General features: G+C 36.9%; 1 protein-coding gene across 9 annotated transcripts in view; it reads left to right on the forward strand.

The window, feature by feature from the left end:
• Nucleotides 1-25531, forward strand: part of CNOT4 (CCR4-NOT transcription complex subunit 4) — an 82572-nt gene that overhangs the window by 39634 nt on the left and 17407 nt on the right. For 3 of the 9 annotated variants that reach the window (XM_086751000.1, XM_086750985.1, XM_086751027.1), the window contains exons 3-11: nt 6124-6321; nt 8881-8967; nt 9491-9592; nt 10404-10529; nt 15174-15307; nt 18957-19112; nt 21750-21807; nt 22086-22335; nt 24228-24725. In XM_086751000.1, the coding sequence (XP_086607126.1) occupies nt 6124-6321; nt 8881-8967; nt 9491-9592; nt 10404-10529; nt 15174-15307; nt 18957-19112; nt 21750-21807; nt 22086-22335; nt 24228-24725 (1609 nt within the window). Of the gene's footprint in view, nt 1-6123; nt 6322-8880; nt 8968-9490; nt 9593-10403; nt 10530-15173; nt 15308-15455; nt 15486-18956; nt 19113-21749; nt 21808-22085; nt 22336-24227; nt 24726-25531 lie in introns of all 9 variants that reach the window. The other 6 variants (XM_086751015.1, XM_086751035.1, XM_086751020.1 and 3 more) reach the window with 4 other exon arrangements.

A 25531-nucleotide genomic window follows, 5' to 3' on the forward strand; every position in this document is an offset into this window, starting at 1 on the left:
TGCTATTGACTGCCTCTGGGTATCCAAATTCTTTGAAATATGGATACTGCCACAGCTGAACTTTCTTAACATGGAATAATCTTGCATATAATTGGATGTGCAAATATTTTGCTGAATTGGATACAGTTTGCTCAGGCAGTTTTGGGAGAAAAGCTAGAATGAGTGCTACAATGGGAATGAAGCACACTGACCGTTCCAGGAGAGGAAGGAGACCTCTTCTTTCACAATGTACGAGGATTATGTTCTTCATACTTTCTTCATCCATGGACTGCAAGATGTTCTTGAGTAGATCTGCAGCTTTATCACTGGATTATAGGAGATGTGCATGGAGGAGGCTGAGGAGTACAGTCGTTTCATGGCATAGGCAAAGACATTGTGGCTTAGAGACCTCATCAGAATCTTGGGAATAAATCATTTGAAGCTATGCAGTTGATGGCAGCATCAAATAAGTCTGAAGAAGCCACCTTTTGAAGTGTGCTGGACCTTCTGAACCAGGTATGTGGTTTTGTGTGCAGTGTATGTAAATAGTTCCTATCTGTGCGTAATAAGGTTTCTGGAGAAATGATCTAAGCAGTTTTCTAATTGATGTCTACTGTGGTGTGTGTTGGTTACAACCACTTAAAATGCTGAAGTGCAGAAAATGGTAAAGCAACAATTTTTTTTTTTTCAGGGAAAGCTTATAGTAGGTACTATACTTTCCACAGGTACATCATGTTTATAATGTATATACCAGTGCAGGATACTTACTGCAAAATGGACTGTGAATAAGCATATATTAAAGCAAGGCTGACTATCTTATGCACAATTACATAATAGAAAACTGCTATTTGTGGCAATGGCATTTGAAGGAATGTGAATTCTCCAGTGGTTTCATCACTAATCTATGGACAGAAGCAGTGAAGAAGTTCCCTATCCAGGGATTTTGGTTGAAAGGTTTGGGGGAGATTTTGGAAAAGTCTGATTAAATAGTTTGGTTATGCACTACAATGATGCCTGTGCCATTAGTCAGGTAGATCTGTGGATTGCATATATACCATTATTTTTCTAAGCGTCTCTAATTTACTTCTAACTGAAGAGATGTTAGCTTGCAGTTTTTTCTGCCAAGCAGAAAATATTCTAGATGCTTGAACTGTTATATAGTTTAACATTTGTGTGTGCAGAATATATTCTTGTGATTGCAGTCAATTGGGTTAGTGTGTAAGTTTCCCCCTGCTAGTAGCAGTAATAGACAAACATTTTCTTTGTTTTGATTTGTGAAAGTAAGGGGCTAGTATGAATTTCACTTGAATGCTGGTTGGAAACTAGTACTTGTTAGTCTTAACACCTTAAAAGCTTTCTAAACTTTTCTGAATCTTCTGACATAGATTCGGAAATCATTTCTGTTTAATTCATTAACTATAAAAAGTACTTCCTTAAAAAACAGAACTGACTTGCTTTGAGTTCCTGATACCTTTCAGGATTGTAGGTGTAGTCAATGGTAAGATGCTAAGCAAGCTTTCCTGTTTTTCCAGTCAATTGATTTCTTAACTGTGAGTGAAATAGCCGCTAACTAGTCAAATTAGAATGAAAATATGTTGTCCTCGGAAGAGACTTCTGTAGCCAAAAGCTGGTTTACAGGTCACCAGGGTCGCTGGTTCTGGTTGTAAGGCCAGTGATTTTTTTATCTTTACAGAGATTTTTCTTTCTGCTTGTATTTAAAATTCAGCGGCCCTAGGTACTGTTTGTCATATGAATAATTCGTGCCATTTCAGTTGCTTGTGTTGCTTTACTAGAACATAGCACTCTCAGACCTTAGTGTCAGTTGTTGCCGTTTTGAAATCCAACAATAAAAAAAGCCTGGTTCCTTCACATTTCTTAACTACTTTGCCCTTCCACCAAATAATATAACTTGATACACATCTGCTCGTGTTGTGTGGCTTTGCCTTGTTCTCCAGTTCCTTGACTTAGCAAGCTTTACTTCTTGTGTTAGAGATGGAGAGAAATTGTGAACTACTACGTTTATGACCAAGAAACGAACGTGTTTTAAGCATGGTTTTTGTCCATGTTTCTCCTACTCCTGCTTCTGTGTAAAAGGGAAGGCCTGGTCTAATACACAGGCTCCAAATGTCAGTTGTTTTCGTCTGGTGCTTTTAATCTCACAACTGGGTAGTTTGGTGCAACAATTGATATTTAGAAACATAGGAAATTGCTATTTTTTAAATTCTTGATATTAATAGTATGGTGTATACTATGCATAAACCTTATTAACTTTCTCTGTATTTCTCATTTCAGAACCTATTTGGTAGCAAGGCAACGGCTGGGAAATGTTGGTACATCCATTATGTGGAAGGAATGTGACCCATCTGGGGATGACAAAAGCAAAGTGCTTGATAAATCCCAGCTCAGCTTTCAACAATTGGGAAAATGTGGGGGAAAAGTCTGAAAGAAAGCAAAACTTAAATGACAAGACAAACTTAGTCAGGAAGACTGAGAATTCATCAAGGGCCATCTCTGATTAAAGAAACGAGACTACAGAAGAGAAATTCGAACTTTTGATGAGGTTCTTGTAAGACTACCAGCAACTTGCAGTTAGCGTAAACAAAATCTGGTCACTTTCCATGTTGACACATCTTGTTCAGGTGGCTTCCACGGTTTTTGCTGAAGAGGATTTGTATAACTTAAGTGGAGGGTGTCAGCTAAACTTAGTGAATCAGTGATGTTGACATCTCTTAATGTCTTGCATCTGAAAATACACAAATGCTGGTAACACTTGTTGTAACTACTTTACTTGGATCTCAAGTCCTCTACCAGCTAAGGAATCAGTGATAGTAGGTTAAACAAGTATCTTATGCTTCTTGGTTGTTTTGTGGGGTGGGGCTTTTTGTTGTTGTTCTGTGGTTTTTTGCTTTTTTTTTTTTGTTTGTTTGTTTGAAGTGGTCATGTCAGTAGCATTGCCACTTTAGCTGTTGCAAGACCTGAAAGTTTCTGGTACCTGTGATCCTTCCCCTACTCCTATTTTATAGGGTTGAACAGAAAGTAAATAACAGATTAAATGGTACTGTGAAATACACCAGCAGTCAATCCACCTTGCTTGGCTTTCACTGATGTTCCACCAGTATTCCCTCCATACATTCTGTCTATAGTTGAACTATCATCTGAATTCATCAACTTCAATACTGTGAGAAGCAGTAATTCTGAAGATGAAATCATTTATTGTCCTATTTGTAGACTGACTTCATGTCCTTGTTTGAAAAGAACAGGATTTCTAGTAATTGCTATTTTGGAATTAGCTTCTGAAATGTTGCTGCTGTGCTTACTTGCCTTTGTCCCTCCTTAAATGCACAATATCTCTTATCTGTCATCATGCCATATATTCTATATAGATAGGAAAACAGTCTGTCACTTTAGGATCGTGTTTCTAATTTGTTCTTGAGATTCAGGAGGTGCATGCAGATTCACTTACAGGTCCAGCAAGCCAGGATATCCAACTACTCATATTCCTTAGAAACGTTAAACATGTCTTAAGACTCATAAACATACATATGAAACATTTCATATATAATATAGCTCTACAGTATCTAGTGAGAACTTTGGATGATTCTGTTGCTCAAATGAGTGCTGTTATCCACGGGTGGCAAATCTGCTGCTACTTCTTAATGATTGAAATTCTTATTCAAGCAGTCTCGTACTTTCTGCCAAGACAGAGACATTTCTCTTCCCTGATTCTGAAGTTGCTGTTTAGTTATGTGTCTCCCAGCAGTTCTTATGGTCTCCTGTACAAATACAAACTACTAGTTTTACTATGGACAAATAAATGTTTTGCTCACAGTTATGCTTGAGTTACCTGGGATGTTTCCTGTCTGATATTCAGGTCCTTCAGTAGCAAATAGCTGTACAGAGAAGGAACATACTATCTGACTTGCTTCTCATTTGAGAATATGCTCTGAATGGGGCTAGAAAGAAGCTGATGAACTTTGGCACTCTTTGCTCTAGTTTTCTTGGACCTTCAGGAGCCTTACTGAATCTGCTGAAAACTATGTGTTAATTTCTTGTGGAGTACCAGAGAGCAGCACAGTTATAAGCCTTGCCTTGTATATAGTATGGGATGTGGAGAAGGAATTAATCTGTGAAAGGATGGATTGTGGGTATGAGACCACATCACTTTATGTAGGGCAAGCCATTTTATTTTTGGAACTACATCTGCCTTATACTGGTGCACTTGTTTTCTTCCCATTCCTACCTGAACTCAGCTTGACTGTGATTACTCGTCAAAAAGAGAGTTAATTCAGTTGTCTTTCTCTTCCCTAAAACAAAACACTATCTATTCTTTATTCTACGTGACTGACTAACACAGAATTTGGGATGCTCTTTAAGTAAGTGAAATGCCTTGCAGAATTACTGAAGTCCTCGTGTGTACGTGTGTTTAAAAGTCAGGGTAATCATTGACTATAGCTAATGTCAAATGACCTTACTAACAGATCATTGCTGTTCATCAAGTATGTTGTGAAATCTGTGTAAGTTATTGTGTTACTTGTGAGTAACTTTTAAAGAAATAATATAGTTTTAGCTGTTCAAATGTAACTTGAGTCCTTATTGTGTTTTCATGTTGAGGCCTTAGCTGTGTACCTCTGGCTACTGCTGAAGTATCTTACAACTTTAAATTCCTTTTTGGTTCTGAAGACAAGTTTCAGAAGACTTGGTGTTTAACCATGAGATGCTGTCAACTGCAGTATATTTTCAGAAAATGTCTCAAGTATAGCATAGTGATGCTGAACTTAACTCTTTAAGCTATAAAATGAATCTTGTTTTGTTTGGAGATGTACTCGGAAGACTATCAGGTCTGAGCACTTGGTGGCTCTTTCAGTAGTGTCATGTCAAGGAATATATATGCTTTTAACCTAAGCCTTATTTTCATCTACCGCTGTAGATTTTTGTCAGGTCATTTAGTATGACAGTTAGTTTCATATTCTACCATTAACAGAGGACAGTGAGGAAAAAGTTGCATTCATTTTTGTTGCACTTGCACACTAAAACCTGTGGTTATGGTAGTACAAGCAAATAACTTAGTTCAACATACTGGTGAGCTTAACTTCTTTATCTTAAGTCAAGTCTTACCTTAATGCATATCTTCTGTACTTTTTTTCATTTTTTACTTCATCTCAGTGTTTAGAAACACTTGTTTTTGAGATGTTTTTATGTACTTGCTTCTGGGCTTAGCATTGCTTTGTATATAAAATGTGAAATCCATTTTTTCAGTCTGAGAAAACTGGGACAGGTGAGGAATATGAAACTGCTTTGAGGAGTAATCTGGGGCAGAGGACAGTGTACTGTAGTCTACAAGACCAAGCTAAAATAGTGCCTTTATAGCAGTGCTCTGCATAAGTAGAGCAGTCTTTCTAGGTAACCCTGAGGACACTTGTACTTCTGCTAGATGCTTTTGAGATTAAAATCTACAGTGTTATGTCTGTATTTGAGGAGTTATCTGTAGGTGATAATTTTGAGGTTATAAATGTGTCTTTGTCCAGGAAAGACAAAGCCCAAGTTTCAAAATGGTATGCGAGCATGGCAAGAATACTATTAAATCAGTATGCACTAACTGTATTGAAATCTCTTCATTAGGAGAAGCTAACTACGTAAAGACTGTGCCATGTAATGGTGTTACTGTCTTGGACTTGATGGGCCACTGAAAGTACCTTTGTATTTTGATTTCTTATCCTGTAGTCTTAACTTTGTTTGTTAATACACTTAAGTATCCAAATCTGTATCACAGAACTAAATATGAAATGAATAGGCAGGTCATGCTTTCACCTTGCTTACTAAGCTATGTTAATGAAATCTTAATAGGATGTTTTGGCTGTCATGTTGCAGCTGCTTGTAGTGTTACCAGACTGACTAGGCAGCTGGGTTAGAATGTGGCTATTGCCCAAATCAGTGTTATGCCTATAAATAGAGAGGTCCATGAAAATATGCAAGGTGCTCACCTTTCCCACAGGACTGAATATGCTACTTCTATAATGTGGCTGGCCATAACAATCAGAGCAGTATAACAGAAAAGAAATTTGTATGTTAAAACATTGAGATTAATGACTTTCAAATGTGTTGTTTCTTATATGGCTTGTTTTTAATGGTGTTTGTTATATTTAGCCATATCCAGAAGATCCAGCAGTGTACAAACCACTCTCCCAGGAAGAGCTGCAAAGGATAAAAAATGAAAAGAAACAGAAGCAAAATGAGAGGAAACAGAAGATATCAGAGAATCGCAAACATTTGGCCAGTGTACGGGTTGTACAGAAGAACCTTGTCTTTGTGGTAGGGCTATCTCAGCGCCTAGCAGATCCAGAGGTGAGTGATTCACACCTGCAGATCTTTTTTTAACTTACTGCCAGGGAACCATTGAAATACCCTTTTGCCCACCGTTGTCTGTCTCCATGATGGGTACAAAATGTAACAGCATTAAAAAGGTTCATTGCTGCTGTGACTCCTCTTCGTAAGCCAAGCTACTCAGTTTCCTTCTTCAAAATAACCTCAGTAAATGTTTATCTTTTGCTTTTTGGAGTACAGATGCTCTCTTTTTTTTAATTTTTTTTTTTAAGGAAATTGCTCTTCATATTTGTTTAAAAATGGCTTGTTGTTAAGCTAAAAATAAGTGTAAGGATTTTTTTAGGTACTCAGTTTTCCTACGCTGAATTTGCTGGCACTATACAGCTGTGTCACCAGTTCTAAAATGGGAGCTTGGTTGGACTATAAAGAACAAATATGAAGTGTAACACAAACCTGTAGGGAAAGATAGAAAAAGCTGACACTTGAAGTGTAACTAGGAAGGAGCATCAGGGTGATGTCAGTTGAGGGGAAAAAAATTAGTAAGAGGAAGACCCAGCAGAGAATTGGCTTGCTACTCTTCATCAGCAAAAAGAAGCCTTTCATTTAAGAAAACTGATTGTGTTTAAAATGTCTTATTTGCTTCCATTATCAGTCAGCTGCAGGTGGCTAATGGTATTAATGCTAATGAGAATATGGAGGGAAATCAAAGTAAAGCTGATCTGGTGTATAACGCTACAGTTTCTACAGGAATATAGCAATATGTATTTGCAAGCAACTGTCTACACTGACTTGGTGCTATTTACTGAAAAAATTTATTCAGTTTCTTTGACCAGATAGAGGATTTGCGAGTAAGAGAAATAATAGTATATACAGGTTTGGTTTTTTTTTTGTAATCTTGGATAATTCCACACTGAATCATCGAAATTGTTTAAGTGGGTTTACTGGTGTAGTAAGGGGAGGGGATTGTACTAGGTTTTTTGGTAGCAGTATTCTCACTGAAATACCAGAAGATAATGTGTACTTACTGAATATTGCAGATAGCACCAAGATGAGTTGATTTCCAAGAAACCTAGTCTGAAAGACAGAGATGAGCTAAAAAACATATTCGGTATAAGTTTGCTACTTAAGTAGGCAAAACACTCCTGCACAAATAAAGATGATTTGGAAGGGGGGATGGCTGCTATTTGCTGTTTCTGGAAATAGATTTGTGGATTGTAATGGAGTACAGGTGGATCCACTTCTGCTGACATGCTCTTGTGAAAATTGTGAAGGCCATGCTGCCTTATCCTATCAGGAGTATAATCTGTAAGACACTTGAAGAAACTCTTCTGCTTTGTTGAGGATTGTCAGTCTCCTCTGGAATGAGTGAGTGTAAGATCTTTCAGGAGGGTGTAGGTCAAATGAAGAGCAGTCAGAAGAGACCAGTGAGTGACTGGTCTATACAATGTACCCTGTAGTTCTACAGGATGTTCCAAATATAATTAATGCTGTTAGATCTTGAAGACATGGATGCTGCCTTGGGAATGGAAAGGAGGTGGTTAGATAAAGAAGTTCTTGGATCAGTAGTTTAACGGTACTGTCCAGTGTTAACATGAAGATGGAGCTGGGGAAACATATCTTCCTTTTTAATATCTCAGGTTATTATCTAAAACTAAAAGTACCCTTAGCTTATCTAGCTTCTTGAGTAGTCAGTACTTCCGCACCTCCTGCCATCACGGAGAGGGAAAAATAAAGGATTTTGGTACCAAATGTGTCAGATATATTGCTAATTCCATTGGCACACAGGTAACTTATTCAACAGAGTTGCTTAGTATGCTAGAGATGTTCATGCTTTCCATGGGATCCTTAAAATGGTGTGTTATTACTAAGTGATGCAGAGGAGGGCAAGACATGAGGTGTATTGGTTTGAGTGTTGTTTTGTTTTTGTTTTTGTTTTTTTTTCCCTTCAGGGATATGATATTCACTTGTTCATTTCAGTGTGGTGTTGATTCTGAAACGTACTTTCTTGCCCATAGGAAGTGTCATATATTGTCTTCCTGTACTTAGTATGGTTTTCTGAAAACCTGAGACTATCTTGAGCTAACTGGTTTACTCTCTTTCTCTTTGGAGTGGGGCAAGCAAGTCAGGATTCAGTGTTTTGTTCCTAGCAGTTAATATGTCTGAATGCAAGTTTAAGGTGATTATTTATTTTAAAACTGGAATGGATGTGATTTTTTTTTTTTTTAAATTTTTTCCTCAAACTTTAAAATAGATACGTAAAAGAATATTTCATGCTGAATGGGATGTATTTTACCAGGGTAGGGTTTGGGTAATCTGAGTACTGAAAGAAATTTTAAAAATGCAGCATAAAATGTGGAATATCCCTCATTTAAGTTCTTTACTGCAGTGGCAACGTACTCTATATTACATTGGAAAACAAATCTATATCTACATACTCTCCTCATCTTTGCAGAAAAGACCTCGTTTTTTACTAGTTAAAGGCTTTAGTTGCACAGTTACACAGAAGAATAAGTACAGATGATGAATAAGTACAGATGTATGAATTAACTAATATACCACTTTAACTTTATTTTCTTGTAGGTTTTGAAACGACCAGAATATTTTGGGAAGTTTGGTAAAATACATAAAGTTGTCATTAATAACAGCACATCATATGCAGGCTCACAGGTAAGTCAGAAGCCTTTGATTTTTCCATTCCTTTACACAAAGTATGTGTGTGCAGAGTGAATCTGGGGCTCCCTACTTCTTGTGAAGCCATAGGTTAAAGAAGTAAACAGGAAAAAAAAATAGTGTTGCAAAAATCAAGTTACTGTTCAGTTTCTGAGGCATTGTCCAACCAGACTATCAAAGTTGGATGCAAGATACAATATAGAAAGACTAAAAATTCAGAGACAGGATGAGAACCTTCAAAGCAGCAGCAATGTGTCATTTGTTCACTAATCTGCATTTCAGGAATAAAATACATTTAAGTACTTTTAGAACTTTTAAGCAACATTTGGATACATTTCTTTATGTATCACATCTAGATTTTTATGAATTCTGCCATTTTTCTCAATTTTCCTGCTGAAAACATCCAGCTGTGAATGAATATTTATGTAGTGAGCTGCTAAAAAAGCAACTTAATGTTCAGATCTCTCTAGGGGGAGGAAAAAAAAAACCACAAATAAAATATGATATGTTTTCTTTCTAGGGTCCAAGTGCCAGTGCATATGTAACCTACATCCGGTCAGAAGATGCTCTCAGAGCCATACAGTGTGTCAATAACGTGGTGGTAGACGGCAGAACACTTAAGGTGGTAAAATTTTTATTTTCTTATGTGTATGTACTAGGACGTTAATATCAGTGGATAGTATAAAATCTTACTTGTATAGATATGCTTGCATTGATGAACAGAAATGTCCAGTTCATTGAGTTCTGAGTTTTGACCTATTTTCCTAGCATTAATTACAACATGGAAGTCCAGTGAACTTCCAGCAGGCAATTGTTTTAGGGTCTTAGCAGGTAACTCTTTAAAGCAGAAGTCTGATACAAAGAAAGAAATGCATCATCTCCCGCTTCCACGGAGGCTTTTTTGCTGAATAGCTTAATAGCACAGTGTGAAAACCTGATTGTTTTTACAGAGCATTTCTGTAGTCCAAACACCACACCTCTCAAACTCCCTGCGAAATGCAAGTTTTTTCCTTTTGGTATCTGTGTAAACAGGTATTCAGGCAGACTTGGCCAAATTGGTGGCTGTAGAAAATCATATAGTTAATATTCATGTCCTGACCCTGCTACAAAACATTAACCAATTTCATGTAATATAAAATCATAAGTACTTGTTTGGCCTCTTATGATTATGAATGCAAATATTTACTGAGGCTCTTATTTAGATTGGAGGAAAACAGAAATACATCCTAATTGTCTAACCCTCAAATATACAGATTTCTTACAAAAGGAAATACTTACATCCTAGTCCATCTGCATAAAAAAAAATGTTATGATGGAAATCCAAATCTTGGGAAGGAAACTTATTTTTGTAAATACAGCTTTTTTTTTTTTTCCCTTGTACAGTAAAAGGCATTCTTAATCTCCAGTACTTAAGTAATTTTTTTTTTCTTCAGGCATCATTAGGTACAACAAAATATTGCAGTTATTTTCTAAAAAATATGCAGTGTCCAAAACCAGACTGCATGTATCTACATGAGTTGGGAGATGAAGCAGCCAGTTTCACAAAAGAGGAAATGCAGGTAAGTGTAGTGAATGGGAAACACATGAAATGTGGCATGTGCGCATTTTATTGTATATAACGTAGTCTAATATGTGTATAATGCAGCCTTTTACTGATTGTTATGGCAGAGATTAATGTTGAAATCCTAAGGGTGATGAACCAGTTGGATATTGGAAGTGAACAGTTACTTAATTTTTTTCATTAGATGCTTCTTTTAAAGGCTGAAAACTCCACTGAGTGCTCATGAGTCAAAAAGGAGGAGATAAGATTATTTGAATTCTTGGCTAAGAGTTTGTTAGCTACCTTTGTTCATACCAATGCAAGCTAACATATGTTATTTTAAATCTCTGTGAAAGAGATTCGTTTTAGCCTGTGAAGGGTATAGAAGCCATTCAGAAATAAAACAGAATAACTGTAATAGGGCGTAAATACTGATGTGGTGGTTTTTTGGACTACTTAAATATCAAAATGATTATTATATAGGATAGAGAAGCAAGTAAGTGGATAGCTTTACTTTCTCAAAGGTATTGCATTCTGAGGTCTTTCAGGTCTAGGTCTCTCTATCTACATGAGATAGGGTAAAGCTTTTAAACTCAATCTCCAGTATTCCAGCCTTACATCCATGCTGTGGTTTTTGCATGTGGTCTGTCTGTGAAGCAGGTGGTCCCCACCTCTACTGCTACCACAAATGTTGTACAAATAGATTTTATATCATGTGTTAGCCTGATTTAAGCCACAGAATAAGGAAGAATGTCCATATCTGTTAAACACTTTTTTCCACAATTTAGCAGCTATTTCTGAGGATTTCAACTACACTTCCATAAATTAAAAAAATACCCTGCTGCTTCAGATGAATAGTCCCTGTAGTGTATATTTTGTCGCAGATAATGGCAATGGGAGGTAAAATTCAAGGAGAACTTGTAAACCAGGCCACCTTCCCTGTTAATTTCCCTGTGTTTCTCCTACCACCTAGTTTTGTTATATTATACGATTGAGGGTATATTCCTGTCTCGGCTTTTTAGTTTCTTACAGCGCTGTCAGCCATGAACTTTAGTCCATTTTGAACTTGCTGATACTGACAACCCTTTAGTCTTTTGCGGCAGCAAGCCCCAGAAGTTCACTAGCTGTTTTTGTAAAGCGCTTTCTTTTGCCTGTGTTAAACTGATCTCCGATTAGTCTTGTCAAGTGTCCCCTAATCTTACCATTGTAGTACTTGCTGAAAGCAAAGCCCTTATTCACCTTATCCGTTGCCTTTGTGAGGTTGTAAAACTTGATCTTATCTCTGTCTTCTTTGGAAATCGGAGTTTCTGGGCTTTTAAACTTTTTTGTAAAGCAGTTCCTCCTTTTCTGTGATAATTTCTGTTGCCCTTTTAACTGTGTCCTCCTTGGGATGCAGAGGTCAGACACATCCTACTCATGATGTGGGGGAAGCAAAGTTTAATATAGCAAGCCTCAGTGTTTTGTGTATTGGGGTGGGGGGCGGGGCTTGGTTTTGTTTAAGTGCCCTTCCTAATGATGCCCAGAGCACTTTTTTGGGTTTGGTTGCCAGTGCATAATGAACTAACAGTTTCACAGATCTGTTGGCAGTAACCTCAGTATCTCTCCTCTGAGCCGGAACAGCCAGTTCACAGGTCAATACGGTGTTTAGTGTGGTTTAGGCTGCTTTTTCCCTTGGTCTGTTATCTGACATGTCTCTGGTGAAGGTTATTTGCCACAGTTTTGCCTGTTTGCTGACTTTTCTGGGGTTCTCTTAGAGTTCCTCATTATCAGTATGGCAGTTTACTACCCAAAGGGCTTAGTATTGTCAGCAAAGAACTTACTTTTCACTCCTTTCTCGTGCGTGCTGATGGTGTTCCTTAAAACTGATGCCAGTCATCAGTCCTCTCATCGCTTGCTTCTGCACCCTAAAAGAGTGACCAGTAAGTCTGCCTTTCTATCATTGAATGACCTTCAATCCACGCAAGAACCTTTTCTCAGTCCTAGGGCAGCTTTGTAAATAACTTCTAGTGAGAAACTTTATCAAAGGGATTTTGAAAATTTTGTGGATCCTCTTTATTTGTTCTTATTGACACATCATAAAATTCCATCGTATTGGTGAAGTAGGATTCCACTTTGCAGAAGGTGTTCAGATTCATTCCTGGGAGATTGTATTTATTCATGACTTTTTTTTTAAGCTAGACTTTGTCATTTTAGGAGGGATGGAGGTTCAATTTAGCAGTCTGTAGTTCATGGGATTCCTTCTTTTTGTAGAAGGCAGTGGCAATCTGTCAGTTCTCTGGCCTAACTGCCAGTTAAAATTGATAGGCTACATACCTTGGCCAGGAATTCAATTTCACATATGAGTTCCTTCAGTAGTCTGGAGTGGATTATACTTGATCTTGGTGACTTAAATGAATCTTCCTTTCCTGTTCCTTGTTACATTCATTAAACTTTCTTCTTGATTTCATATTACTTTCTTGGAAATAATTGGAAATGACACAGCTATTGAAAAGGGCATTGTGCTTTCAGTGCACAATCCAGTGAACTTGAAGACTCCAGTTTTCTGGAGTCTGGGTTAGTGTCAATGAAGTTACAGGTCCATTTCTTGAGATTGAATGTTCATTGTTGCAAACTTTTATTCTCTAATTTAAAAAAAAAAAAGTCAATGGGTGAACTTACATTCTAGGTTCAATAATTGTTAATAGAGCTAAACAGTGTGACAAAATGAAAGGAACTGGTAGAACTCCAGGAAGTCTCTGAAAGTCAAGTTGAGAATTTAGGTAAGCTAGATTGGAGATGCTAAGTTTGGCATGTGGATTGCTTGTTATATGTAAAGCACAATTACTGCAAGATCCTATATAGGATTTTAATATTGTTTCTTTCTTGCATTTGTGTGACAGGTAAGTTAGCTTAGAACTGGCCTGATGTTGCTGGCTAGAACGTTCAGTCTTTTGTCACTGAATTTATAAGCAAGATGAGATACCCAGGGAGGTTTCTTCTTACTCAGCTGCTTAATGTTTGCAGTGCAGATTTGTGCATCTGAGCTAGTTGCTCATGTTCAATTTATGGCCAATGGTGAAAGAACCTTTTCCAGGGTGCAGTATATCTCATGAAGTTTGCATTCAGGTGTACCACGCTCTGGAACCACACCTTTTTCTACTGTAGATAGTAGCTTGGGTGTAGGCACTTAACAAAATTCAGTAAGATGATGGATACAACATATGTTTCAATATGTTTTTTTGACGGTTGTGTAGGTTAAGTACGTAGAGAAAGACACTTTCAGAATCATCCGGTAATGGAGAAGTGGAGAATTAAATAGCAAAAAAAACCTGGAGATATTTATAGTGTTTGACTGACTTGGAGTATTCAAATGGATTATGCAGTTGCCCTTCTAAAGGAGCACATAAGGGAATTTATTTTCTCAACAGTACTGTTTTTGAATTTTGTTGAATATTCCTGCTTAATTTTTCTTTAAAAAGTAAGTAATAGTTTTGTTTTAAGTTGTAATATTTTTCTAGGAAGATGTCCACATTGCCTGAGGGTCAATTCCATTCCTGTGCCAACAGAATATTTGTAAAGGAAATTAATTAAGTAATGTACAAATGTTAATTTATTGGTGTACAGGTAGTGTGAGAGCTTTTAAATCTATACTGAAGATGTAATAGATAATAGCATATGTGTTCCAGAGTTAAGATTTGGAAGACCTGACCATAAATCCTGGCACTTGTTTCCTTTGCTAAAGGACACCTCTCAGTTTCTGGAAACTCTGCATAAAAGCTCTTGATGACTTCAAATTGACTGTTCTACTTTGCGTCTTCATTCAACTCATTACAATACTTTCAAGTAGTAATTCTTAGGTTGAAGTGGTATAACAACATACAAAAAAAGTGAATGCTCATCTTGAATTTGTTTCATATGCCACTTTAAATGTTGGGAGGAGGTGGATCTTGCTGGTTTTGTTTTAAATATTTAGCCACATAATGTTATAGATAAGCTAGACTGAAAAATACTCTTCCTTCACTCAGCACATTCAATATTTTAGAGTTGAATTCCTGAAAGCAAGAAATTGTTCTCAATTAACTAATTCAGTTAGTTAAAAGACTATTTTAAAATTTTCAGTTATTGAAAAGAATGATTTATCAGTTATTGCTCAGAATATACTCACTGCCACATCGTAGTTAACACTCAGACCACCTCAGGTGTTATTTATTAAGCCACTTTGAACTTTGGTTTAAAAGTGAGACCCTTTGTTTTTGCCCCTGCACATGTTCTGAAAAGCTTAGTATCGTTGATACATCAAATGCAGGCTACGTTGGAGATTTAGCTGTTTGTGACTTAGCAGGTATATTGTGAAGCTCTTGATTAGAATTGAAGAGCAAATTCTAATAAGATTGTAACTATTTTTCTACTTTAGAAGTCTCAAAAAAAAAAGAAAAAAAAAACAACTGGTAAATGTATCCAAGTGATTTCTAGGCAAGCCTTAAATTTGTTGAGATCACCTAAGTGATGAGATTGAGAAGCACTGTTTTGAGTTTCAGTCAGGAGTGACCTGTTAAATTGTTAGAGCTCAGTTACTAGGCTTTGGGACATACATAAGTACATTTACTACAGAAAATAAATTTTTATATGTATACAAATATATATTAAACCAGTATTCATTCACTGTGAGTTTCTCTTTCCTTAGGCGGGTAAGCACCAAGAATATGAACAGAAACTACTACAAGAATTATACAAACTAAATCCCAACTTTCTCCAGTTATCTACAAGTACAGTTGACAAGAACAAGAATAAAGTGACAGCACTGCAGAGGTATGATACGTAAGTACTGATGCTGGTCTGCCTCGCTATGCTTTCTTTCTGATTATTCCCAAAGAAAACTTTCTTATTCCTATTGCATCCCCTTAGTTGCTTGCTCCTTTTAGTGGCAATTACATGATCAACTCTGATACTGGTTTTCTCCTTGCAGAGACATAGGCACCATTCATTCTAATACAAAGTGAGTGTGAGTCTTACTTGGTAAAGAAATGTTTTTCTGCTATGTGTATTTGGATCACTAATTCAGAATGAGGTATTCTTATTCTGAAAGATGACCTTGTATTTTATATTTGCATAAACATTTATTATAGTATTTATTAAAGACTAGATGTCAGTTTTCTCAATATGGTGTCATGATGAATGCAGTCTGTACTCTCACAACTGAGATACTTTGTAGTCTTGATAGCTGTTTTTATTGTCCGTTTTACATCATGATTTACATCATGGAAATTGAAAGTAAAATCAGTTTCTTTTATGTAAGTAAGAATTCACAAGATGCAAGTAAAAGATTTTTTTTTCATCTAATAAATTATATGTTTTCACTATGTTGTAATTGCAGCTATCACTAAAAGTGCTTGTTAAAATAATATTCTGTTGAAATGGTTTGTTCAGTAAGTTGTGAACAGGTTTCTGTCCGTATGCGTACATAATCATACAAAGATAAGTGAAAGCCTAAGGTCATCAGTCCTTATATGAATTATCCACTTAAATGTTATATTTAAGATAAAAAAGATAAAAACTGTCAACAGTTTCCTCCACTCTTTTTTGTAGGATTTTCATAATGAGATGGGCAGAGTGGAATGTAAAAGTTTAGATTGCATTTTGTGTGCAGCTTGGCCTTGTAATCCGGGTTTGTGTTGTGGACCAGTTTATCCACTGTGTATTTTTTCAGATGATAACTTGCACTGGCAGCATCACTGCACAACAGTTTAAGTAGGAAAGTGGGTACTATATCTAAAATATTGCTGATGGAGCTTGAATAAGCAGAATATAATTCTGAGCACTAGTATCTCAACTGGTATACTGGAATTATTTTCTTTAGCTTCTGAAGAAAGTGTCAAATGCTCTTTGACTGCGGGTGGTCAGGACTTCTTAAGGACTGTGCCACTTCTTATTTTTTGGGCACTGGTTCAATATTGACTTGGAAGGAAGAGTACATCAAGTAAAGCAAATACACCACTTCCTGCATTTGAGTATTGATTACTTTATGTTCAAAGTCTGAACTAATCTTAATTTGAAGCCTAATTAGACCCCAGTGAAGCAAATGATAACCAGTGAGGAAAGAATGCTATATCTGAAATTGCAGCAAGCTTTTAAGCCTTTGGAAAGCAATTAGGAATTGGAGCTTGGCCAGTCTGTGGTGCTAACATTCTGGCACTTGTGGAAAAAAATGGCATATTACTCTAAAGGCAACAAGTGTTCTACAGTTAATTCCTCTTGTCAACTGAACAGCATCATCATAAAACAGACTCTGTGCTTTGCTAATAGCTAGGTACCACCTTTAGGGTTGCAAAGTTGATTTCTTCTTGTAACAGATTTTGAAATGTTTCTTCAAGTCCTGTCTCATCAGTACAAAATGTAGCTTGTAAGCTGGTGAATGCATCTCCTTCACAGCTTTCTGCTCAATTATGTTCTTGATTTTTGTCTGGTTCATTGATATGATATTAATATTTCTGGCAGTTTGTCAGAGTCTGACAATTTTGTGGTTGTTCTTGTGTTTCTAGAGTGCAGGATTTCTATTTCAGTCTGGAATTGAGCAGAAGTTTCTTAAACTTTGCATAAATGCGTTTTCACAGTTGTGTTCTAATTTGAAAGATTCTACTCACAGACCTCTTTTCTTGCTGCTGAATGCAAATCTGTAAATTCCCCTTTGCTACTTTGTGTATGTGGGTGCTCATCTCTTGGTATGTCGCTGAATAGGGACTGTACTCTCTTAAAATCAGAGGTATGTTCCACATCTAAAACAGATAAAGCTTCCCCCTGACCTTTTGCAAAGAACTGAAATTAATACTGTCTTATGCTACAAGTGAAAACACTTGTTAAGCACTTGCTGGTCTTTCAGAGAACAGCCCTTTAGAGGCATGCAGCTTTAAACTTAACCAAAACAAAAAAAACCTCACATGCATAAAACCTCGCTCCAGAGCGTAAAACAATTTCTCTTTATCATTCTCCTTAGATTCAAAACTAACTTTTAACGGTGATGTTTTAAAGTTAGCTTTATTATAGAGATGGCTTTGCACTGCAGTGGATGTTAATTTTGATATTTAAATTAAATCGGTTAATGGAATGAAAGTCTTGTTATATCTAGATTACAGCTCGTATTTTGTAAGGGTAAGGATATTACATGACTGACATTGAGCTGATGATGATGTGTCTTCATTCCTTGATGCTCAATATCTGGTCAACTTACTATCTCTAGCTTACTTCAAATGTGTACAAAGCAAAGGTGAGATCTGTAAATCAGGTCAAGGATATCACCTGTGTTCATATTGCATAAATATATGAGAAAAGATGAAGGTAGAATAGCAAATCTTACTAGCTGCCCTTGAATCGCAGTGAGTATTATAATGCAAATTTTACTGAATAGGAGTAGGAAACACTTGTATTGTTGTAAGCAGCTATAGGAATTTCCAGATTCTGACTGTGAACTTACTAAATTGACCTAGTGATGTAGCGTAAATGTTGGACCATGTGATAACAAAATATTAGTGAAAGGAGGCATCAGGAGGAACATACATATTTTTAAAAATTATTTTTTGAAAACCTGTTGTTTATGAAGACAGCACTTGGAAACTAAAAACATCATCTTAATTGAAGCAAATGGAAAGCTAAAGTTAATATAAAAGAACTGAGGAATGCCAAGGCAAATCTCTTATAGTAAGATTGTAGGGTTAGCAGATGACACCATATTTGAATGCATTCAGTTGCAGGTTATATTCCAGCTCACTTCAATTTGTATAAAATGTAACTATTTTCATCAAAAACTTGGACTTGGAGTCCTCCCTTCTTTCAAACCTAACGTGCACTCTGAAATGAAATTTAAAGTTACTTCATGAAAGAGAAGTAATTACGGCTTTAAACTAGAAATGAAGGGGGCAGTAACTTGAACGATGGTTTAGTCTGGTCTCAAGGTCTGTTAGTGAAGCTGTGGACTCTTGTGTAGGCATAAAAAACAAGCTTTTTTTCTTGGGGCCAGGCTTGATAGGGCCTGGAATAGAAAACAATTAATTAAAAAAAAAGTTTAGTTCATGATTTACAGAACTTACAAATAGTTATGGGATAAAGCAAATAATTATAAATGGGATTTATGTAGGTCTGGATACTTGAAGCTGTTGATGGAATTTTTTTTTTTTTTTTCCTGCTCCAAATATGCAAGTTTGGACTTCAGAGTTGGCAGAGCAGCTATCTATTCAGTGAAGAAAACAAAATTCCCCTCAGTTTTCTCTTTCCCTTCCCTACCCCAATAATTCTTTAAGTCATCACCATTTAAAATCTGAGAAATAATATCCAGATAAATCTATTCTTATGGATTTTCTGGCACAAGGATTCATTTCCTCAGTGCTTACAATTTTTGAAAACACTTTCTTCATAACTTGAACTCTTTTTTTTTTTTTTTTTTTTTTTTTTTTTTTTTACTCTTGCCTTTTTCCAGACCGAACAGTAATAACAAAGATGCCTGGCCATCATTACAGAGTTCAAGTAAATCAGCCAACGGTTTAACAATGGAACACAGGAAAACGCCTCCTATATTAGAAAATGGCACAGACCCAGAACACATGACTCCAGATGGTGCAGACTCAGATTTCGGGTAATTGTGCTGCCTTTTATACTTCAGATAGCTTGTTTTCTCTCTCACTGATTGGTGTGGAGGGAATGATTCTCCAGTCTCTCTCCCTGGTTGAAGAGCTGGATTCAAATCCTGATCAGGTCACAAAAAGCTGGGCTTAGCCTAACCCGTATCAAAAAGACTGATTGGCAAATTGGGCAAGAGAACCCTGATATGAAGTTAGTAAGCGATGGTACAGGTGAGGGCTGAGGAGAACTCAGTAACCAGGGGATCAACAGCTTATATAGCTGCATGGTCTCAGCCAGAGCTGAGCCCTTCATTTCTATACAGAAGCTTCACAGAAGTAACACACTAGTTGCTATATGTCAGGAGGCTAGTCACTTGGAAAAGCTTCAGCAGAAGGAAACTAAATGTTAGAGCTCAATATTTGTCATTTCTTCAGTGATGTGTTCCAGAAACACAACTCCCTGATTACTCAGTAACAGGAAAAACAGGGCAGCAGATTCAACTGAGGCTTCTTTGTTTAGAGGAAATTATTCATTTGCTTGCAGTAGCTTCCTTATTGCTAACCAACATTTTTCCTCTTCTGGTGTCCTTCTTGAATAGAACTGGTGTCCTCTTCCGTCATAAACATCACTTACAGTTCCAATGATAGTCTGCTGACATGCTGTTTTGTTTTTTTAATGGACCCCCTTAGGTAATATTGGTTGGGCTCATTCAGAGGTTGGATGGGAAAATACCAAGGTAAACTCTAATATTTCAAGAGGTGGTGTTGCCGATTACGTAGCTGATCTTCATTTTAAATCAATATTGAACCAACATATTAACATTGTGAGTGCTGTTGAAAGTGGTACCTTCTTGTTAGACTTAATAGCAGTCCCGTTGAGATGTGATCAGAGATCCTAGGGTTGCATCTCAGTAGTGACATGATGCAGTTTTCTTCTTACCTTTTCTGAAAATTATATACTAAATGCAGGTAAGAATATTGTGCTGATTCCTGAGGGTTGAAAGCCTGTCTTAAAATTAAAGGTTCCTTAGGCAGGTTTGAGTATAATAAACATTTTCAGCACTTAGATTGTTGTTTAAAAGTTATCTTGCACATAGCTTTTTGAACTGCAACATTGTGACATTCTGTCAGTAGCTTTGGGAAAATAATTTGACTGGAATATCAGCTCTACAGTCAAAATGATTGTGAAGAGTCTACAGCAACTTTTGTGCTATAAGTATTCAGAAATTACTAACCCAAGACGGTTTGTTCCAAATGGAAGAATCTTGTTCATGCTGTTTGATCACTGAGTAGAAAATACTTGTAAATCTTCACCTGAGTAATGCTTGTTTGCAAGTATACTCCTCTGATTTTTCTTTTGTAGTCATAAATACTTCAGCTTCAGGAATCTTTTTGAGATACCAACTCAATCAGTATTCTTTTGCTCAGAAATTTTTATTGATGGATTACTCTTACACAGTTTCTTTAGAATGGAGAAGAATTAATTCTGCTGGATTTCAACTCTAGTTATTCTGGGATAGGGAGAACAAATATGAGGGGAAGCAGTCCTAGGAATTTTTGACCTTGATATGTGACTTTGTGCAATATTTAAACTTTGCAGCAGCAAGAGGTGTTTGAAAACAAGGTGTAGCTAGAATCTGAGGTCTGCACCCAGTTAAAATAATTTCTGTATATGTGTTTGTCTTGTGCTAACAGATCATACCTTTAATTTAACTTTTACCACATTCTGCCTCTTAATGGAACTGTAATTCTTGTTCTTACTTGTGGTCCTTGTTTCTAGGACCGATGTTTTGGGCTGCGCAGCCTGATGCTTGTGTATCTTCTGTTATGGGTAGATAAAAATGAAAGTACCTTGAAGTTGTAAAGCAGAGATTGTAATCTGAACTTGAACTAATACTGTTTCATTAGTGTGAGATTTAGCATAATTAAGGCCACTGACAGATGCAAGTCAGAATCTTGAATCCTGAGATATGCTGTTTCAGCTGAGTTGTGTTACTTCCCAGTGAATAGGTTTTCTGCTGTATCTTATCCTTTATTCTCTTTACATTTGTTTTTTATGTGATGTCTTTTCCTGCATTTTTCCCCATCTGTCATCTCAAAACTCAATTTTCTCACCTTGGGAGTAATTTCTGCTACTTAAGCTTGAAGGCTGTTGGGAAGCTTAACTTGCCACCAGGACCTAAATAGTTTTTTTTAATGTTTTATCTCTCCCCAGATTTATTTAGGACTTTTATGGGAACTGACAACCTAGGTATTTGGAAAACAAATCTGTTCCCAAGTTTCTCTCCAGTAGTAAAATAGATGGAACTGACTACAAATGGAATACTGCCATAGTACAAGAGTCCTGGCTTTTGAATGGCATAGAGTTACTATGAACATGTTTAAAACGTTCCTTTTGTTCCTTAACAGGGCAGTCAACAAGCAGAGTGGAGAGTGGTGGGACGAAATATTACAGTATATGGCAAATAATTTGAATGCGTGTGATTTTTTTTTAAAAGTCTCATAAATGGAGTTTTTTCCTTCTTAATTCCTCATAATTAATTCCATTTTGTCTTTATTTCAAGGCTTTTCTACTACTACAAAGCAAACGTTGATTTTCACGTGAAATACTTGAATGTCTTATTGTCTCTTTTCCCCTCCCACTTTTGCAGCCCTATCGACAAACCTTCAGATTCCCTCAGTATAGGAAATGGTGACAGTTCCCAGCAGGTAAGACATAAAGATAAATGCTGTGAAAGTACGAATTGAGTCTGAGGGCTTGGTGCAACTTGTAGTTGGAGAAGCAAGTGCTTTCTGAAGTGTATCGTAATTTTAAGCAAAACTAAAAAATACTACTGCGAAGTTGATTTTTATCTTTGACAGTGCTGTGCTGTATATTAACTAACCTAACTGCAGCCAAGAGGTTGAGGAAATTTTCAACTGTACTAGTGAAGAATATTTTATAAACACTAATGTCCTAATTGTTTCTCTTCCTCTCTTTCCTGTAGATAACAAACAGTGACACACCTTCACCACCACCTGGTTTAACAAAACCCAATCCAGTCATACCCATCAGTTCATCTAATCACAGTGCACGGTCCCCTTTTGAAGGGGCTGTAACAGAATCACAGTCTCTCTTCTCTGACAATTTTCGGCACCCTAACCCTATCCCTAGTGGGATTCCTCCATTCCCCAGCTCTCCACAGACTTCAAATGACTGGCCCACAGCACCAGAACCACAGAGCCTCTTCACATCAGGTGTGTACACAGGTTACGTGGGTGGGTATTGCTTGCTTTTGCAACTGATGTCTAAAACTGTGTAGAACCAAAAACTCTAGGGCTGGTTCCATACTGTTTTTTTTTCTCTCTTCACAAATGATTAAAATTGGACACTTAACTACAAGTGTATTGCACTGATTTAAGAGTTTCTAGTAAAAGAAATTTGAGTTTTCCAGCTGCATGGCTAAATTATCAGAGTGTGTATTCTTTCTTAGCCATGTGACTGTCTAAATAATAAGCTGTGACATCTATGCGTAATATTTAATATTACAGGTTTTCATTGAGGGTGGGGAAAAATATGTGATGTCAGTATATGTTGGTGTAATAATCTGTTACAATCCGTAATTCTAATATCAGAAGCTGTGCAGTGGAATTCAGATTTTTTTTTTGGTATCCTGCATAGCTATCTGAAGGTACCTAATCTTTCTGAAGTGAGATTATATACATTCAGAAAATATAAGAATATGGTTAATTGCATCAACTGAAAGTTATGTGTACTTTCCTGTGAAATTCCATTTCATATGAAACAATTTAGGTGTATTTATATAGTCTGGGGAGTAGTTAACAGCATTTAAGAACTTACAAATTATAAATCTGAGGGAGATGTTAGAAAATTAAATGAAACTATGAGTAATAAATAGAATGTAAGTGATATCCAGGATACCGTTGGTTTACTTAGTGGTTAGTTTTCTTTTGCTGTTTATCTCACTTCTGGATATTGCAGTCCTGTTTGTAAGCTATATTTATTACAAAAAAAAAATTGCCTGCTGCTCAGGTACTACACACACCAATTTTGTGAGATTAAGTAGCAGTGAGATGCAATTTCTATGTAGTAGAGGTCTTGTTTGTTTTATAATTCATGTAAAATGTATGGTTGCTATTTAAATAAGAATATAAAGGACAAGTCTGTCTGGCAACTTTTTTATCTGTTGTTATGGTTTTTGGAGTGAAAATAGAAGTGTAGATTTGTTATCTAAGAGAGGATACTGAGCTTAATTTTAACTATTTAAAACAGCAGACCAGGTTCCCTACCAGCAGAGGGAGTGAATGTTGTGAGTGATACTACTGTGTACTCATCAGCTTGCGTTACCACAGTTTTGAGGAAAAATACTGTGACGCTAGACCCAGCATTCACTGAGCCTGAATAAGAAACTTAAACAGTATAACAAAACAAAATACTAGTTGAAAATGCAGGGAAATTCTGACAACCCTTTTTTGCAACACTGCCTCAAAATACTGCCTTTAACAATATATTGTAATGCAGTTCCTTATTTCCTTTTGCTTTATAAAAGTGTATACTTAAGAATTTGGCCTGGTTTTCTTCATTATGGTAGACAGTTTGGATTTTAGGGATTTTCTTGGTTTGTTTGTTTTAACCACTGCTCAGAGGGTCCCCCCTTTGAGAGGGAACATCTCACTTCCTTTCTTGGACAGCAGAGCTGAAGCACAGCATTAATACTGAGAGCAAAATACTGAACTGAATAACAACCTCATTTAAACTCTGCTTGGTCACACTTCCACACTGCATCAAGTAAAACGGGTGTAAAGGAGGTTCTAATCAAGTTTTTATTGGTCTCTTTCTACTTTGTGCTATTACTGAAAATACTTACTTGACAAGGCTTTTCTGTAGTTCAGGAACAGATCAATTCTGCAGTAAAAATATGTTTCCTAGTTCTACCACTTCTCCATAAGTAAAAATCTACTACAGTGTGATCTGAAAATGGTGTTGAATAAGCTGTCTTTGGGGAATGTATAGAGTAGTAGCATATGAAAGATAACTGGAAACATAGATTCAGATACATTGAGGCTGAAATTTTTGTGTGGATAAATACTTACTAATTCTTTTTCTAAATCCTGTTCCTTTCTGGCAGAAACTATACCAGTATCCTCCTCCACAGACTGGCAAGCAGCTTTTGGGTTTGGTTCCTCCAAACAGCAAGAGGACGACTTAGGGTTTGACCCCTTTGACATCACCCGCAAAGCCTTAGCAGACTTGATTGAGAAGGAACTGTCAGTCCAAGACCAACCTTCCCTCTCGCCCACATCTCTTCAGAACCCTACCCCACACACTACAACTGCCAAAGGGCCAGGCTCTGGATTCCTGCATCCTGCTGCACCCACAAATGCCAACTCTCTCGGTAGCACCTTTCCAGTTATGCCACAGAGGTTCCCACAGTTTCAACAGCATCGAGCAGTTTACAACTCCTTCAGTTTTCCAGGCCAAGCAGCTCGCTATCCTTGGATGGCCTTCCCACGCAATAGCATCATGCACTTGAACCACACAGCAAATCCAACCTCAAATAGTAATTTCTTGGACTTGAATCTCCCGCCACAACACAGCACAGGTCTGGGAGGGATCCCTATATCAGGTAGGTGAATTGGAACAGCCGTGAATATGACTTAATTCATGCTTTCAGCTTCTCTGAGCCAGGACAGGAAAAAGGAATAGCCAGCTACAAGTGGAAGAGCAGTATCTCTTGACTGTCATACTAGGTTTATGAAGAAAGGGAGGAATATTGTTTTAAATAGACCCTTTCCATTTTAAAAAAAAAAAATGTCTGGATGCTTAGCCTTGTAATATGGAGCTTTATAAGGAAGGTGGAGTATTCTGTGCCCGCTTAATTTTGTGCCAAAGCAGATTGGTATTTTGGTTCTTCAGTCTTGCCAGACTGGCTTTCCTTAAGAATAGGCTCTGGAAGCGCATTGCGACTTCCATGTTGACATGCAGGTGCTGACCAGAGTTCTTAAAATTGTGCAAAAAAAATGTAATGATGGTAATTTGCGCCAGATGTCTTGGCTGGGTTCTCTTGCACATAACCAAATGGTCGCGCAAAAAACGTTCATTGCTGTTCATTTCTGTACTTCAGATGGCCTTAATATTATGCTAATCTTTCACTGAATGGATGCTTGCAATGTATGTAAGAGGATTCATCCTAATTGTGAGGGTTGTGATGTTGGAGGGAAATAAATGTGCAGTTAGGCCAGTTCAGGCTGCCCTGAATGGGCTGATAGGCTCTTGCAGCAAATGTTACAACTAAGGAGCTAATTGTAACAATTATTGTCCTGATTAAAAATTGAATTCTTGAATTTGAAGTCCTTCTGTGCTTCTGATTTAGCTTGGCCCAAAAAGGTTCTCTTTTCCTACCAGGGAAAAACATTGTATTCGTTGTTTAAT

The sequence above is a fragment of the Chlamydotis macqueenii genome, chromosome 1, assembly GCF_036417535.1.
Source record: "Chlamydotis macqueenii isolate bChlMac1 chromosome 1, bChlMac1.mat, whole genome shotgun sequence".
In the NCBI taxonomy this organism is placed as follows: Eukaryota; Metazoa; Chordata; class Aves; order Otidiformes; family Otididae; genus Chlamydotis; species Chlamydotis macqueenii.